Here is a 12,839-nt window from a genome sequence, read left to right on the forward strand (position 1 = left end):
ACAGATTGAAACTGCTCTAGGACCAGCTGTTACATTCCAGGGTCTGGGAAGTGGAGGGGGAGGAAAATGTGGAATGTGCAAATCTGAAACTGTAGGATCCAACCACCAAAAACAAGAACCTGAACCTGATAGGATTCCCAGAGTCCTCTCCTGCCTGGAAATACTCGATTTAGCCTTTATTTCGATGTAAAATCACATCATGGATGACCAGACTTCTGCCATGCCTGCTGTGGCAGAAATTCCTCGGCTTCTCCGCATACCACATAGCTGTGATGGCTGGTGGCAGCATCTTAACGCATTCCACAAAGTCCAGCCTCAGACCAGCATGGTTGGAGATGCCACCTGGCTCTCGATCACCATCTGTCACACAGTGCTGTGAGTGTCAGCTGTTGGGACAGACCTACAGCTAGGAGATCCTACTGCTTTTGTACCTGTCAGGAATGTATATTTTATAACAGCCTTTCTCAGTCTTGTTACCCTAGAGAAGTCCTTGAAATAATTAGGGTGATGGGGAATCCAAACTTAAATTAATTAATCAAGGTCAGTGGGAAGATTGTCCATTACATTGATGGTCAGTGGGAAGATTGTTCATTACATTGATGGTCAATAGGAAGGTTGTCCATCACATTGATGGTCAGTGGGAAGATTGTTTATTACATTGATGGTCAATAGGAAAGTTGTCCATCACATTGATGGTCAGTGGGAAGGTTGTCCATCACATTGATGGTCAGTGGGAAGGTTGTCCATCACATTGATGGTCAGTGGGAAGGTTGTCCATCACATTTATGGTCAATGGGAAGGTTGTCCATCACATTGATGGTCAGTGAGAAGGTTGTCCATCACATTGATGGTCAGTGAGAAGGTTGTCCATCACATTGATGGTCAGTGAGAAGGTTGTCCATCACATTGATGGTCAGTGAGAAGGTTGTCCATCACATTGATGGTCAGTGGGAAGGTTGTCCATCACATTGATGATCAGTGGGAAGGTTGTCCATCACATTGATGGTCAGTGAGAAGGTTGTCTATCACATTGATGGTCAGTGAGAAGGTTGTCCATCACATTGATGGTCAGTGGGAAGGTTGTCCATCACATTGATGATCAGTGGGAAGGTTGTCCATCGCATTGATGATCAGTGGGAAGGTTGTCCATCGCATTGATGGTCAATGGGAAGGTTGTCCATCACATTGATTGTCAATGGGAAGGTTGTCCATTGCATTGATGGTCAATGGGAAGGTTGTTCATTGCATTGATAGTCAGTTGGAAGGTTGTCCATCACATTGATGGTCAATGGGAAGGTTGTCCATTGCATTGATGGTCAGTGGGAAGGTTGTTCATCACTTTGATGGTCAATGGGAAGGTTGTCCATTGCATTGATGGTCAGTGGGAGGGTTGTTCATCAGCTCATTCTCCACAGCTTTTACCTTTTGTATCACTTGATCTTCCCTTTTAGATTGTAACATACAGTGAGGAAAATAAGTATTTGAACACCCTGCTATTTTGCAAGTTCTCCCACTTGGAAATCATGGAGGGGTCTGAAATTGTCATCGTAGGTGCATGTCCACTGTGAGAGACATAATCAAAAAAAAAATTCCAGAAATCACAATTTATGATTTTTTTAACTATTTCTATTGATACAGCTGCAAATAAGTATTTGAACACCTGTCTATCAGCTAGAATTCTGACCCTCAAAGACCTGTTAGTCTGCCTTTAAAATGTCCACCTCCACTCCATTTATTATCCTAAATTAGATGCACCTGTTTGAGGTCATTAGCTGCATAAAGACACCTGTCCACCCCATACAATCAGTAAGAATCCAACTACTAACATGGCCAAGACCAAAGAGCTGTCCAAAGACACTAGAGACAAAATTGTACACCTCCACAAGGCTGGAAAGGGCTACGGGGAAATTGCCAAGCAGCTTGGTGAAAAAAGGTCCACTGTTGGAGCAATCATTAGAAAATGGAAGAAGCTAAACATGACTGTCAATCTCCCTCGGACTGGGGCTCCATGCAAAATCTCACCTCGTGGGGTCTCAATGATCCTAAGAAAGGTGAGAAATCAGCCCAGGACTACACGGGAGGAGCTGGTCAATGACCTGAAAAGAGCTGGGACCACCGTTTCCAAGGTTACTGTTGGTAATACACTAAGGCCCCATACTCACGAGCAAACATGTCTGCTGAAACTGGCCCGCAGGCCAGTTTCAGCAGACATGTTTGGTCGTGTGTGGGCGCGAGCGGGCCGAATTCCAGCAAACATTTGCCCGCCGGGCCTTTTCCCAGCAGACAAATATTCCTGGACTTGTTTTAAAACAGTCCGCTGGAATTCTGCCCGCTCGGACATGTACGGTCGTCAGTACAGACCTACCGTACATGTCCAGGCGCCCGCCGTCCCTCGCATGCGTCGAATGACTTCGACGCATGCGTGGAAGCATTTTAAAGGCGGGCCGCCCACGTCGCCGCGTCATTGTCGCGGCGACACCGCGTCATCGACGCGGCGACACCGCGGACACGCCCCGCGTATTGTTTACGCGCGGACTTCTGTACGATGGTGTGTACAACCATCGTACAGAAGCCCTCTGGCAGACATGTATGGTGAAAACGGTCCGACGGACCGCTTTCACCATACATGTTTGGTCGTGAGTACCCGGCCTAAGACGTCATGGTTTGAAATCATGCATGGCACGGAAGGTTCCCCTGCTTAAACCAGCACATGTTAAGGCCCGTCTTAAGTTTGCCAATGACCATTTGGATGATCCAGAGGAGTCATGGGAGAAAGTCATGTGGTCAGATGAGACCAAAATAGAACTTTTTGGTCATAATTCCACTAACCGTGTTTGGAGGAAGAAGAATGATGAGTACCATCCCAAGAACACCATCCCTACTGTGAAGCATGGGGGTGGTAGCATCATGCTTTGGGGGTGTTTTTCTGCACATGGGACAGGGCGACTGCACTATATTAAGGAGAGGATGACCGGGGCCATGTATTGCAAGATTTTGGGCAACAACCTCCTTCCCTCAGTTAGAGCTTTGAAGATGGGTCAAGGCTGGGTCTTCCAACATGACAATGACCAGCCAGGATAACCAAGGAGTGGCTCTGTAAGAAGCATATCAAGGTTCTGGCGTGGCCTAGCCAGTCTCCAGACCTAAACCCAATAGAGAATCTTTGGAGGGAGCTCAAACTCCGTGTTTCTCAGCGACAGCCCAGAAACCTGACTGATCTAGAGAAGATCTGTGTGGAGGAGTGGGCCAAAATCCCTCCTCCAGTGTGTGCAAACCTGGTGAAAAACTACAAGAAACGTTTGACCTCTGTAATTGCAAACAAAGGCTACTGTACCAAATATTAACATTGATTTTCTCAGGTGTTCAAATACTTATTTGCAGCTGTATCATACAAATAAATAGTTAAAAAAATCATACATTGTGATTTCTGGATTTTTTTTTTGATTATGTCTCTCACAGTGGACATGCACCTACGATAACAATTTCAGACCCCTCCATGATTTCCAAGTGGGAGAACTTGCAAAATAGCAGGGTGTTCAAATACTTATTTTCATTACTGTATATGTATTGTACAATAATGAAAATGTGGAGTTGAAGGTACCGTGAAGGTCATTGTTCAGACACATCCTGTTTTTGGGTAACAACGCTCTTGTTTTTGTCTCTCAGTTGCGCTCTTGCATTGTCACTTAGCACACATTATGCAGTCATGACCCACTGCTGTCACTATCAGGAAATTGCCTAAGGCATTTTTGGCCTTATGGGCAGCACGGCCATAAGCCTGACATATACCCCATATAGTATTTGTCTTAGTGCACCTTGCCTATCCCTTGTGGCAATATCGGGAGCTCTATAAGATGAAACAGCTTTGTACACTTGGGACAGTTAAAAGTACATTTCTTCTGCACACAAGCCAAGCATTAATTTATATTCATAACTTTGCAGCATAGTGGTGGGTATTGCAGCCTGTGTTTTTTAATTAAAGTTATCTGTGACGGCCTAAAGTACTATCTATAACCACACTGACATATGCTTCGGTTGCAGTCTAGGCATGCCATTAAATTGACTTTACTGGCATATTTTAGTTTGTTTGAGGAATCCCATGCAAGCAAAAAGAGAAAATACAAGCATTGTGCAGATAGTGTATCCATGTATTGCATTTGGTGGTGGTGTGGCGGGTGCATATAAACCACTTGGAAGAGGGGGATTGCTAACGGGGAGTTTTGTCACTATTGTAACTGTTCCTACAGTACTTAATCCTTTTATTTATGAAAGGTAAAGTCAGCGCTACCTGGGAAGTCAGGGACAAAGCGTGGGTAGGGGCCCTACAAAAAATTGCTCTAGTCTCTTTGGTGTAGTAATAAAAGCACCTGGGTGTCTACAATGTACCTACTCAGTACCTACACAGTGTAGAATGTAAGGGTTCAGCTCAAGTATACTTCTTCCAAAGATGCAGTCCACTCATCAACATTCAATGAAGGGCTTTCTGCACCCACTTTTGTTTCCTTAGACTTGGATTTTCCCATGCAAGGGTTTTCAGCAACACAATGATACAAAAAAAAATTCCAGCCCCCTGGCTATCCAGATTGCATAGTCCCCGAGCCTATATCTGGATAAATCTTCTACTTAAAGTTTTTCAGTCAAGGAAGCTGCCATCTTGGCCTCTGTTTGATCTTTAACTGCCATGATGCTGCACATGTGATCAGTTATGACACCAACCATTGGACAGTTTGATTGAGAGAACAAGTTAATGTGACAGTTAGCCTTCCCAGCATGCAGGGAATATAACTGTTTACCTCCACTTTAATATTAGTCACTCACTCAGCCTCGTGGCCAATAAACTGTCCAGCTTGGGGCTGTGCAGGCTCCAGCCTATTCAAACATTGGGGTTGATTTACTAAAACCGGAGAGTGCAAAATCTGGTATAGCTCTGCATGGTAGCCATTCAGCTTCTAACTTCAGTTTGTTCAATTAAACGTTGACAAAAAAAAAAAACTGGATACCAGATTTTGCACTCTCCAGTTTTAATAAATCAACCCCTTGTCTCTTGTAGGCCATGGCATGGTCAGATCACCTCTTCTTGAGGCCAGAGCAAACACCGTCCCTGTGTCTGTTCACTCAGGTGCCCGCACCATAAGGCATACGCACGTTTGCAACTCCTGGACCAAGAGTTTCACCCCTCCAAGTCTCTACAAAGTCTCTGGGTTCTAGGACCCAATCTAGGGGTTACCAATCCTAGAGAAAACTGTAAAATGTGTTTTCTCCACTCAAAACAGACATCCTGGAGCCCTTTAACCTGCGTGGGTAAGAACCCTGGGTGACACCATATTCTGCTGACACCATGACAAGGTGTGCAGCACTTTCACAGAAGATATCTATTTTTCAGCCCTTTGACCTTAAGAAGCAGAGGGAGATTGTCATGTTTCTGCTTGTCAGATGACACTGGTCGCCAGATTGAGGTTGACTGCAGATGTCTTTGCCCACAGCGAGTACACAAAAGACATCACCATACAGACTTGTGTGGTCAATTATTCAGGACATGTTTCCAAAATAGCACATGGAGAAACATGTGCACACATTCAAACCTAGATCTACACTTTTCCCATTATATCTATGGTCTTTGGTCATTATAGTATACATAAAAGCAAAACTTTTTGTTAGCTTTGGATAGAATGGGGAGGGATTAGAACATTTGTCAAGTTATTAAGTGAAGGAAAATACCAAGTTTTGACACCAGAACAGGAATATAGGAGAAATCTTCCATTGGGGACACTAGTTCTGGTGATCCTGGTACCAACCAGGGATTCCCTCATTTTAGAGGAACTTCCTCCTACTTCCTGTTTTCAGCATGAGACAGGAAGTGAAGGGATAACTCCTCAATGGGTCAAAAATGATGATAGGTTATAACCCTTTCTTACTCTATCCAAAATGGAAAAAAAAGGTTTGCTTTTAGCTTTGCTTTAATAGGTTAAAGTGGAAGGCAAGTCAAAACCAAACTAAGCTTAAATCTATTCCCTTCCCCATTCTAAGCCTATTCTACCTGCCCTGTAAAAGGAAAGATACCTATGCTTGCGTGTTCTAAAGTGGCTCCAGTCCGGTCAGTCTAGCTTCAGCTTCAGTTTAGAGGAGAGATTGCTGACAATGGCTGCAGAGCCTGGGCGATGACATACCTCATAGGCTTACTATGGGGCATCCATTGTTGGCTGCTCCTCTACACTGAAGCGGATGCTGGGACCTGATCAGGTGACCATACTGGAGCGACTTTAGATTAGATAAGTACCGTATTTTCCGGCGTATAAGACGACTCAACGTATAAGACGACCCCCTAATTTTCCAGGAAAAATTTTGGTTTTGGCATATACTCACCGTATAAGACTACCCCCTTCCTACTAGTCTTTCTGGAAGCTGAGGGTTAGCCAGAACAACCGCTGACAGAAACAACCGCTGACAGAACAGGCTTTTTTCAAGCCTCACTATGCCATTACATGCCCCCACTGTGCCATTACATGCCCCCACTGTGCCATTACATGCCCCCACAGTGCCATCACATTACATGCCCCCACAGTGCCATCACATTACATGCCCCCACAGTGCCATCACATTACATGCCCCCACAGTGCCATCACATTACATGCCCCCACAGTGCCATCACATTACTTGCCCCCACAGTGCCATCACATTACGTGCCATCACATTACTTGCCCCCACAGTGGCATCTCTTGCCCCCACAGTGGCATCTCTTGCCCCCACAGTGCCATCATTTGCCCCCACTGTGCCATCACTCACGTTTTGCAGGCCGGTGACAGTCTCCGTCTGCTGCGAGCGTCCATGATTTCAAAGCCGCGCCGTCTTCTCAGCGTGTCCTGTGATTGGCGGAACACAAATTTTCCCATTAGCGCCTCTGTTCTGTGTTCCGCCAATCACGGATGCCTTCTCATCTCGTCCGAGGATGAGAAGGCATCCATGATTGGCGGAACACAGAACAGAGGTGCTGCTGGGAAGATGTGTGTTCCGCCAATCACAGTACACGCTGAGAAGACGGCGCGGCTTTAAAATCATGAACGATCGCAGCTGCACGGAGACCGTACCCGGCGTATAAGACGACCCCCGACTTTGGATGCATTTTTTTGCATCCAAAAAGTCGTCTTATACGCCGGAAAATTCCTTTTGTAGGGTAGTTAGAATAGGCTTAGAATGGGGGTGGGAGTAGATATAAGCTCAGTTAGGTTTTGACTTGCCTTGCACTTTAATCTTGGCTCTTTCCAGTTCATCATTGGTTGGATGGGGCTCAAGTACTAATGTTGGCTCGAACTTCTTTCATTGTAATTCCAGGTGCTGTACTCACAAACACAAAGTGGGGGAACATTGTTGCATACTAGCTAGATTTCCTGCTCTAGATCTGCTAGATGCGTGCAGAAAATAAACCATACCAGCTAAATCACTATCGACATTGCATTGGTTATGAATGATTCCTGTGTTTTGGGCAGAGGCCTCACTTAATATATCATCAGCCCCAGGGTGACCACATTTCCAAACTGCCATTCAGGGACACCCCGTCCCCCTCACGTTCCCCAAAAAAAGATGAGGGGGGGACGGGGGAAATGTAGTCTCGGAGTTGATGGGGAATTTGGTAGTGGGTTTTTTGTCAGCTGAATGTGCCACTTGCCATCAGATGCAGTGCCGCTTGCCACCCATAGCCTGCCGCCAGATTAGGTTGACCACATTTCCAAACTACCATTCAGGGACACCCCCCTTCCCAAAAATCAGCTTGTGTTGTAACGAATCACAGCAAAGTGATTGGATACAAGAGGCGGGATTTATGATTTCTCCAATCACAAGCAAGGGGCGGGATTGTGCTCCCCCAGGCATTCCCGGCCAGGACAAGTACTGTCAGTGAGTAAAGCGGTGATGTGGCAGCCTTTTTTGGGGGCATCAGATTGGCCCGGGGGGGTGGCTTGTCAGTTTTATTCTGGGACACTGTATTTTCCTGGAATGAATGTGCCCGGGACAGACCTGCAAAATGCGGGACTGTCCCGGGCAATCCGGGACAGGTGGTCACCCTACGCCATATGCAGTACTGCTGCCACTCCCTTTGCATGAGCTCCGTGCATTACAGGAAAGGAGTGGAGTCGCTATCTGGAGAGTGAAGATCACACCAGTCCCTGCTGCTTGCCGCTTGGTGCCAGAGAAGAAGGAGATGGTGCCAAGGTGGGTGGGGATAGTGGTGCTGCAGTAAATTCTCACTGGTTGCAAGACGCCAGGCAGCGCTGGCCTTAGCAACCAGTTCCGGAAATGTAGTTACTAGTTAGTAGGCGGTAACTGTGTCCTCTATTTCATTCCGGGACACTGTATTGTCCCGGAATGAAGGTGCCCGGGACCAGGGACAGACATGTCAATTGCAGGACAGTCCTGGGCAATCCGGGACACGTGGGCACCCTAATCAGCCCATAGGTGGAATATTGGTTCAGTTCACTGAATGGCCTCTACTGCCATGCAATGATGACAGGTACACTTTGATTCAAACTTTATTTGTTGATCGTCGACAGATTCATTTTGAAAGCGTTTGTGTTTGCTTAGTTCTCACAGCAGACTTTGTGATAAAATGGGTCTATTTAATTTGATCACATGCTTGCTTGGAAGTTCATGAAGCATGAACATTTTTATTTAGTGTCCCTCTTGAATCAATTATCCACATCTCTACATTTTTCAGCACTGAGATCCAAAGTACAGAGCCTTTACACCCTCCTGCGTCCTGCTCCAGTCCCTGGACAGTAATTGCATGAAAGTTCCAATTAGAAGTTTGGCACATCACATGAACTGTACGGGTTGTGTTGGCGGTGAGGTTAGCCGTGGCAATGTTCCCTAGCAGAGTCTTATTTAGGGTCATTGAATAAGACACTAACCGTAGAAAAACAGGCCTGGGGCTATGTATCTGGCTACTGAACTAACACAAATTGCTCTACCAGAGCATAGACAGCAGACAGAGGCCTTCGCGTATCAGACTGGGAAGGAAAAATGATGTTATTCAGCAAAATCCACATAAAGATGCCCAGGCTTATTCAGTAGGGAAGGGCAAAAAACAATGAGGACTTGTAAAGTGCCATAACCTATAAGGGCTTGTTTAGACTTGTGATTTGGGGGGTGTTAAAAACGTGTGGTTCAGCCATGTTTTTAGTGCCCTTCAAACACCCCCTTACCAGACAGGGGTGTTCACATGCTGTGGTTGCCATGCTTTGCGCCCGTGGCAAAAATGATTGCTTCAAGCAAATAGGGATACCCTGTGATTCCCCCACAAACGCGTCCAATGCATCTTGGTTCTGCATTCACAGGGTTAAAACAGGCGATAGGAGATGTCTTATTGCCTCCTCGCTGCCTGCCAAACGCTTTTGAAACCGATCCTAATACTGATCACTTTTCAAAGTCTAAACTTAGCCTAATACCCAGACAAGTCTTTTTTTATACAAAAACATTCCCCCGAAGACATGTGTTTACACGGAACACGTCAAGCGGAGCCCATCTTTAACGTCATCATGCATGCGAATAGCTGACAGTGCCATCTATGTATGACATCCTTGTAGTTTCCTCATGTGAGTATATTGGCACAAATAAATATTATATTATTGATATTGGGCCTGATTGCGTACAAATTGAAAAAGTTTAGGTTTGACCTCATATTATATGGTTTTGGTAAATCTAAAGGAATATTGTACAAGAAAATTGTAAACTTACACCTTTACTGGAGTCAGCCATCCACGTCCCTCGATGTCTTCTACCGCCCTCGATGACTCAGCCAATCAGGTTACCGGTAGCCAGAATCTGCCAACCTGATTGGCTGAGACGCCTGTCAGTCTTATCCAAGGAGCGCATCCCTAGTGCGTTCCTTGTATAAGCTTCCGGGACCCGAGGGCTGTACTCGGAAAAGCCTATCAGAGCCATTGGCTCTGATAGGCACTTCCGTACAGCCAACCAGCTGCCGTTATTCAGATGGCCGGACATGAGCGCCGACCATCTGAATAGAACAGCGGCAGCGGCGATAATACCATAGATTTGTGCAATGCATGAATCTATTTTATTAGACTCAGTGGCGGTGAGAGCCAGAGGGGGCGGCGCTCCAGCGCCCTCTATGGACGAACCGCCACTGCTTAAGTATCTTTTCCTGATAAATGTTATAATTTCCTCATGAGAGCAGTTTAACTGAAATACCTCTGACTCATGGCTCATGACCCTCTGTGATTCATTGCCTCTTGATTAACCACTACTACCGAACCACTTTGTACAAGGCATCCTCTAATCGCAGCTACCGGCCACAGAGTTGACTCATATATGAGTATGTGAATCAGCTATTGGCGAGTTTGACCATTTTTAACGTGTTTTCATATCTTAAAGTGACACTAAAGCTTTGATAAAAAAAAAAAAATAACAAACATATCATACTTACCTCCACTAAGCAGTTAGTTTTGCACAGAGTGGCCCTGATCGTTCTCTTCCATGGCGGCTCTCTCGGCTTCTCCCCGCAAAAGCTAACCCCCTCTGGGAAGCTCTCTCCCGAGGGGGTTACCTTGCGGGCATGTTCCTGTGCCATACACTCGGCGTCCATAGCCGCCGACTGTATGAGTCGGCCCCATTGGATTTGATTGGCAGCAGTGGGAGCCAATGGCTGCGCTGCTATCAATCTATCCAATGAAGAGCCAATCCGGCATGGGGAGAACGACGAGGAAATTCGGGGCTCAGGTAAGTAGAACGGGGGCTCGGGGGGGTCGGTGACTGCAAGGTGTTTTTTCACCTTAATGCATAGGATGCATTAAGGTGAAAAAACACGAAGTAAGAGTCGGTTCACACTAGGGCGACACGACTTCCAGCGCGACTTTCAGAGGCGACTCCGACACGACTTGAACATGAACCACAGGGTGATCTGGGGCGATTTACAACACAACTTGAAGTCGTCTCCAGGACAGGAGACTTTCCAGTGGCCAATAAAACAACAATCAGCTCTGGGAGAGGGAGGGGGAGGGAGGGGGAATAGGAGGGGTTTGCCTGAGAAATGTATGTTATCTTCCTGGAAAGTCGCTTCAGTTAAGACAGTGATCCGACTTCTGAGGCGATTTCCATTGAAATCAATGGGTACAAATCGCCTACAAGTCGGATTGAAGTAGTACAGGAACCTTTTCTGAAGTCGGATCGACCTTGAGTCGTGTGTATTAACACCGCTCCCTTTCACTTCCATTGTTTTTCTCTACAGCGCAACTTGGGACGACTTGAGGCGACATGAAGTCGGATCGCAAGTCGCCCCAGTGTGAACCGGCTCTTACAGTTTACAGAAGGTTTAAGGGTGTCATAGATTGTTTTTTGCCCTTAGGCTACATGCACTTGAGCACATGTGTAAACATGCTGCATATTTTCGGTTCCAGGGATATCCAGGTGCTGTGTACAAAAACATGACAACGCAAAGGGGAATTGATCAAAACTGGAGCAGCTGTGCATACTAACCAATCAGCTTCTGTCTTTCATTTTCAAGGGTCACTAAAGGAAAAAAAATGTTTAGCTGAAATGACTGTATACAGGGTATAGAGACATAATAGTTAACTGATTCCTTTTAAAAATGATTAAATGATTAAAAATAGATAAAAAACAATCATATAATGTGCCTGCAGTTTAGTTTAGTTTTTGCTGTTGTTTCCTGGTTCTCTGATGTACAGAGCCAGAGAGCCAATAGAGGGCAGTGATGGATTGTAAAACAAAACTGGATTGGTGCTGACACACAGTAATCACACCTCCTTGATTAGTCACCACAGTGAGAAATCTCCCAGTACTGTGGTGATCAGGAAACAGACAACCAGGAAGTGTCCAGAACGGAGAGGAATTACAGCAACATCAAAACAAAAACGAACAATGAGGACATGAAACCAGGACTGCAGTAGAGTAAAGGAAGCTATTTAGCTAAAAAAAAAAAATTCCTTTAGTGACCCTTTAACTGAACAATCTGAAGCTAGAAGCTGATTGGTACATTTCCCCCATAGTGATTTAGCAAAGCGAATGACACTCAGTTTGGATTACCATCTACATTAAGGAAACTGGCTGCCAATATAAAATATTGAACTTTACCTTTGAAAGTCCATTAACATGTTAAAGCTTATATTAGGTTTGCGTTACTCAGCTCCTGCAGTATTGCTATACAGAATGAATCCATCAATGTGCAGACCAAGTGTTGACTCTTCATATATTTACAGGTCAGCGGTCCTTCGGCGTGATTGTGGATTCAGAAAACCTCAATGTGGAAGTGGTGGAGTTTGGAGGTAATGTAAATCTTTACCGCAAAATACAGTAACGTTTCCATGAGTTTGCAGGTTTATTCTCAGTGAACATGAATAATAAAATGTACCCATCCCTTTTTTTTCACATTTTTATTTTTTTCTGGAAAATTTGTACAAACAAGAGGTTATCACCATCACTTGTAATATTTAGTACTTCTCTTTGTTTATCTAGGTTCAGTCCTAGGCAACTAGACCAGGACTTTCGGTTGTGTCAGTTGTCAGAAGAGAGGGTTTGTGTACCTAGCAGGCTCATGTGACCTTCTGTGGGCTTATTAATCTTCCTACTGATTAGGAGCTTTAATTCTGGCTCAGCATTGGGGCCTATTGGACATTAGCAGAGAGACCACTGCTTCCTCGCAGGAGCTTTTCTTTACAGAATGCTTTTCTAGTCAAGCTGGGGCTGCTATTTAAAGCAGAGTTCCATCCTAAAGTGGAACTTCCACTCATCGGATTCCCCCCCCCCCCCCTCCGGTGCCACAATTGGCACCTTTCAGGGGGAGGAATAGTGCCTCACCATTGTTGTCAGTGGAA

At 45.5% G+C, this 12,839-nt stretch overlaps 1 protein-coding gene across 2 annotated transcripts in view; it reads left to right on the forward strand.

Annotated features, from left to right (window-relative positions):
* Positions 1 to 12,839, forward strand: part of JAM2 (junctional adhesion molecule 2) — a 143,391-nt gene that overhangs the window by 70,757 nt on the left and 59,795 nt on the right. For both annotated transcript variants that reach the window (XM_040338825.1, XM_040338824.1), the window contains exon 2: positions 12,225 to 12,290. In XM_040338825.1, coding sequence (XP_040194759.1) covers positions 12,225 to 12,290 — 66 coding nt within the window. The remainder of the gene's footprint in view (positions 1 to 12,224; positions 12,291 to 12,839) is intronic.

This window comes from Rana temporaria, chromosome 2, assembly GCF_905171775.1.
Source record: "Rana temporaria chromosome 2, aRanTem1.1, whole genome shotgun sequence".
Taxonomy (NCBI): Eukaryota; Metazoa; Chordata; class Amphibia; order Anura; family Ranidae; genus Rana; species Rana temporaria.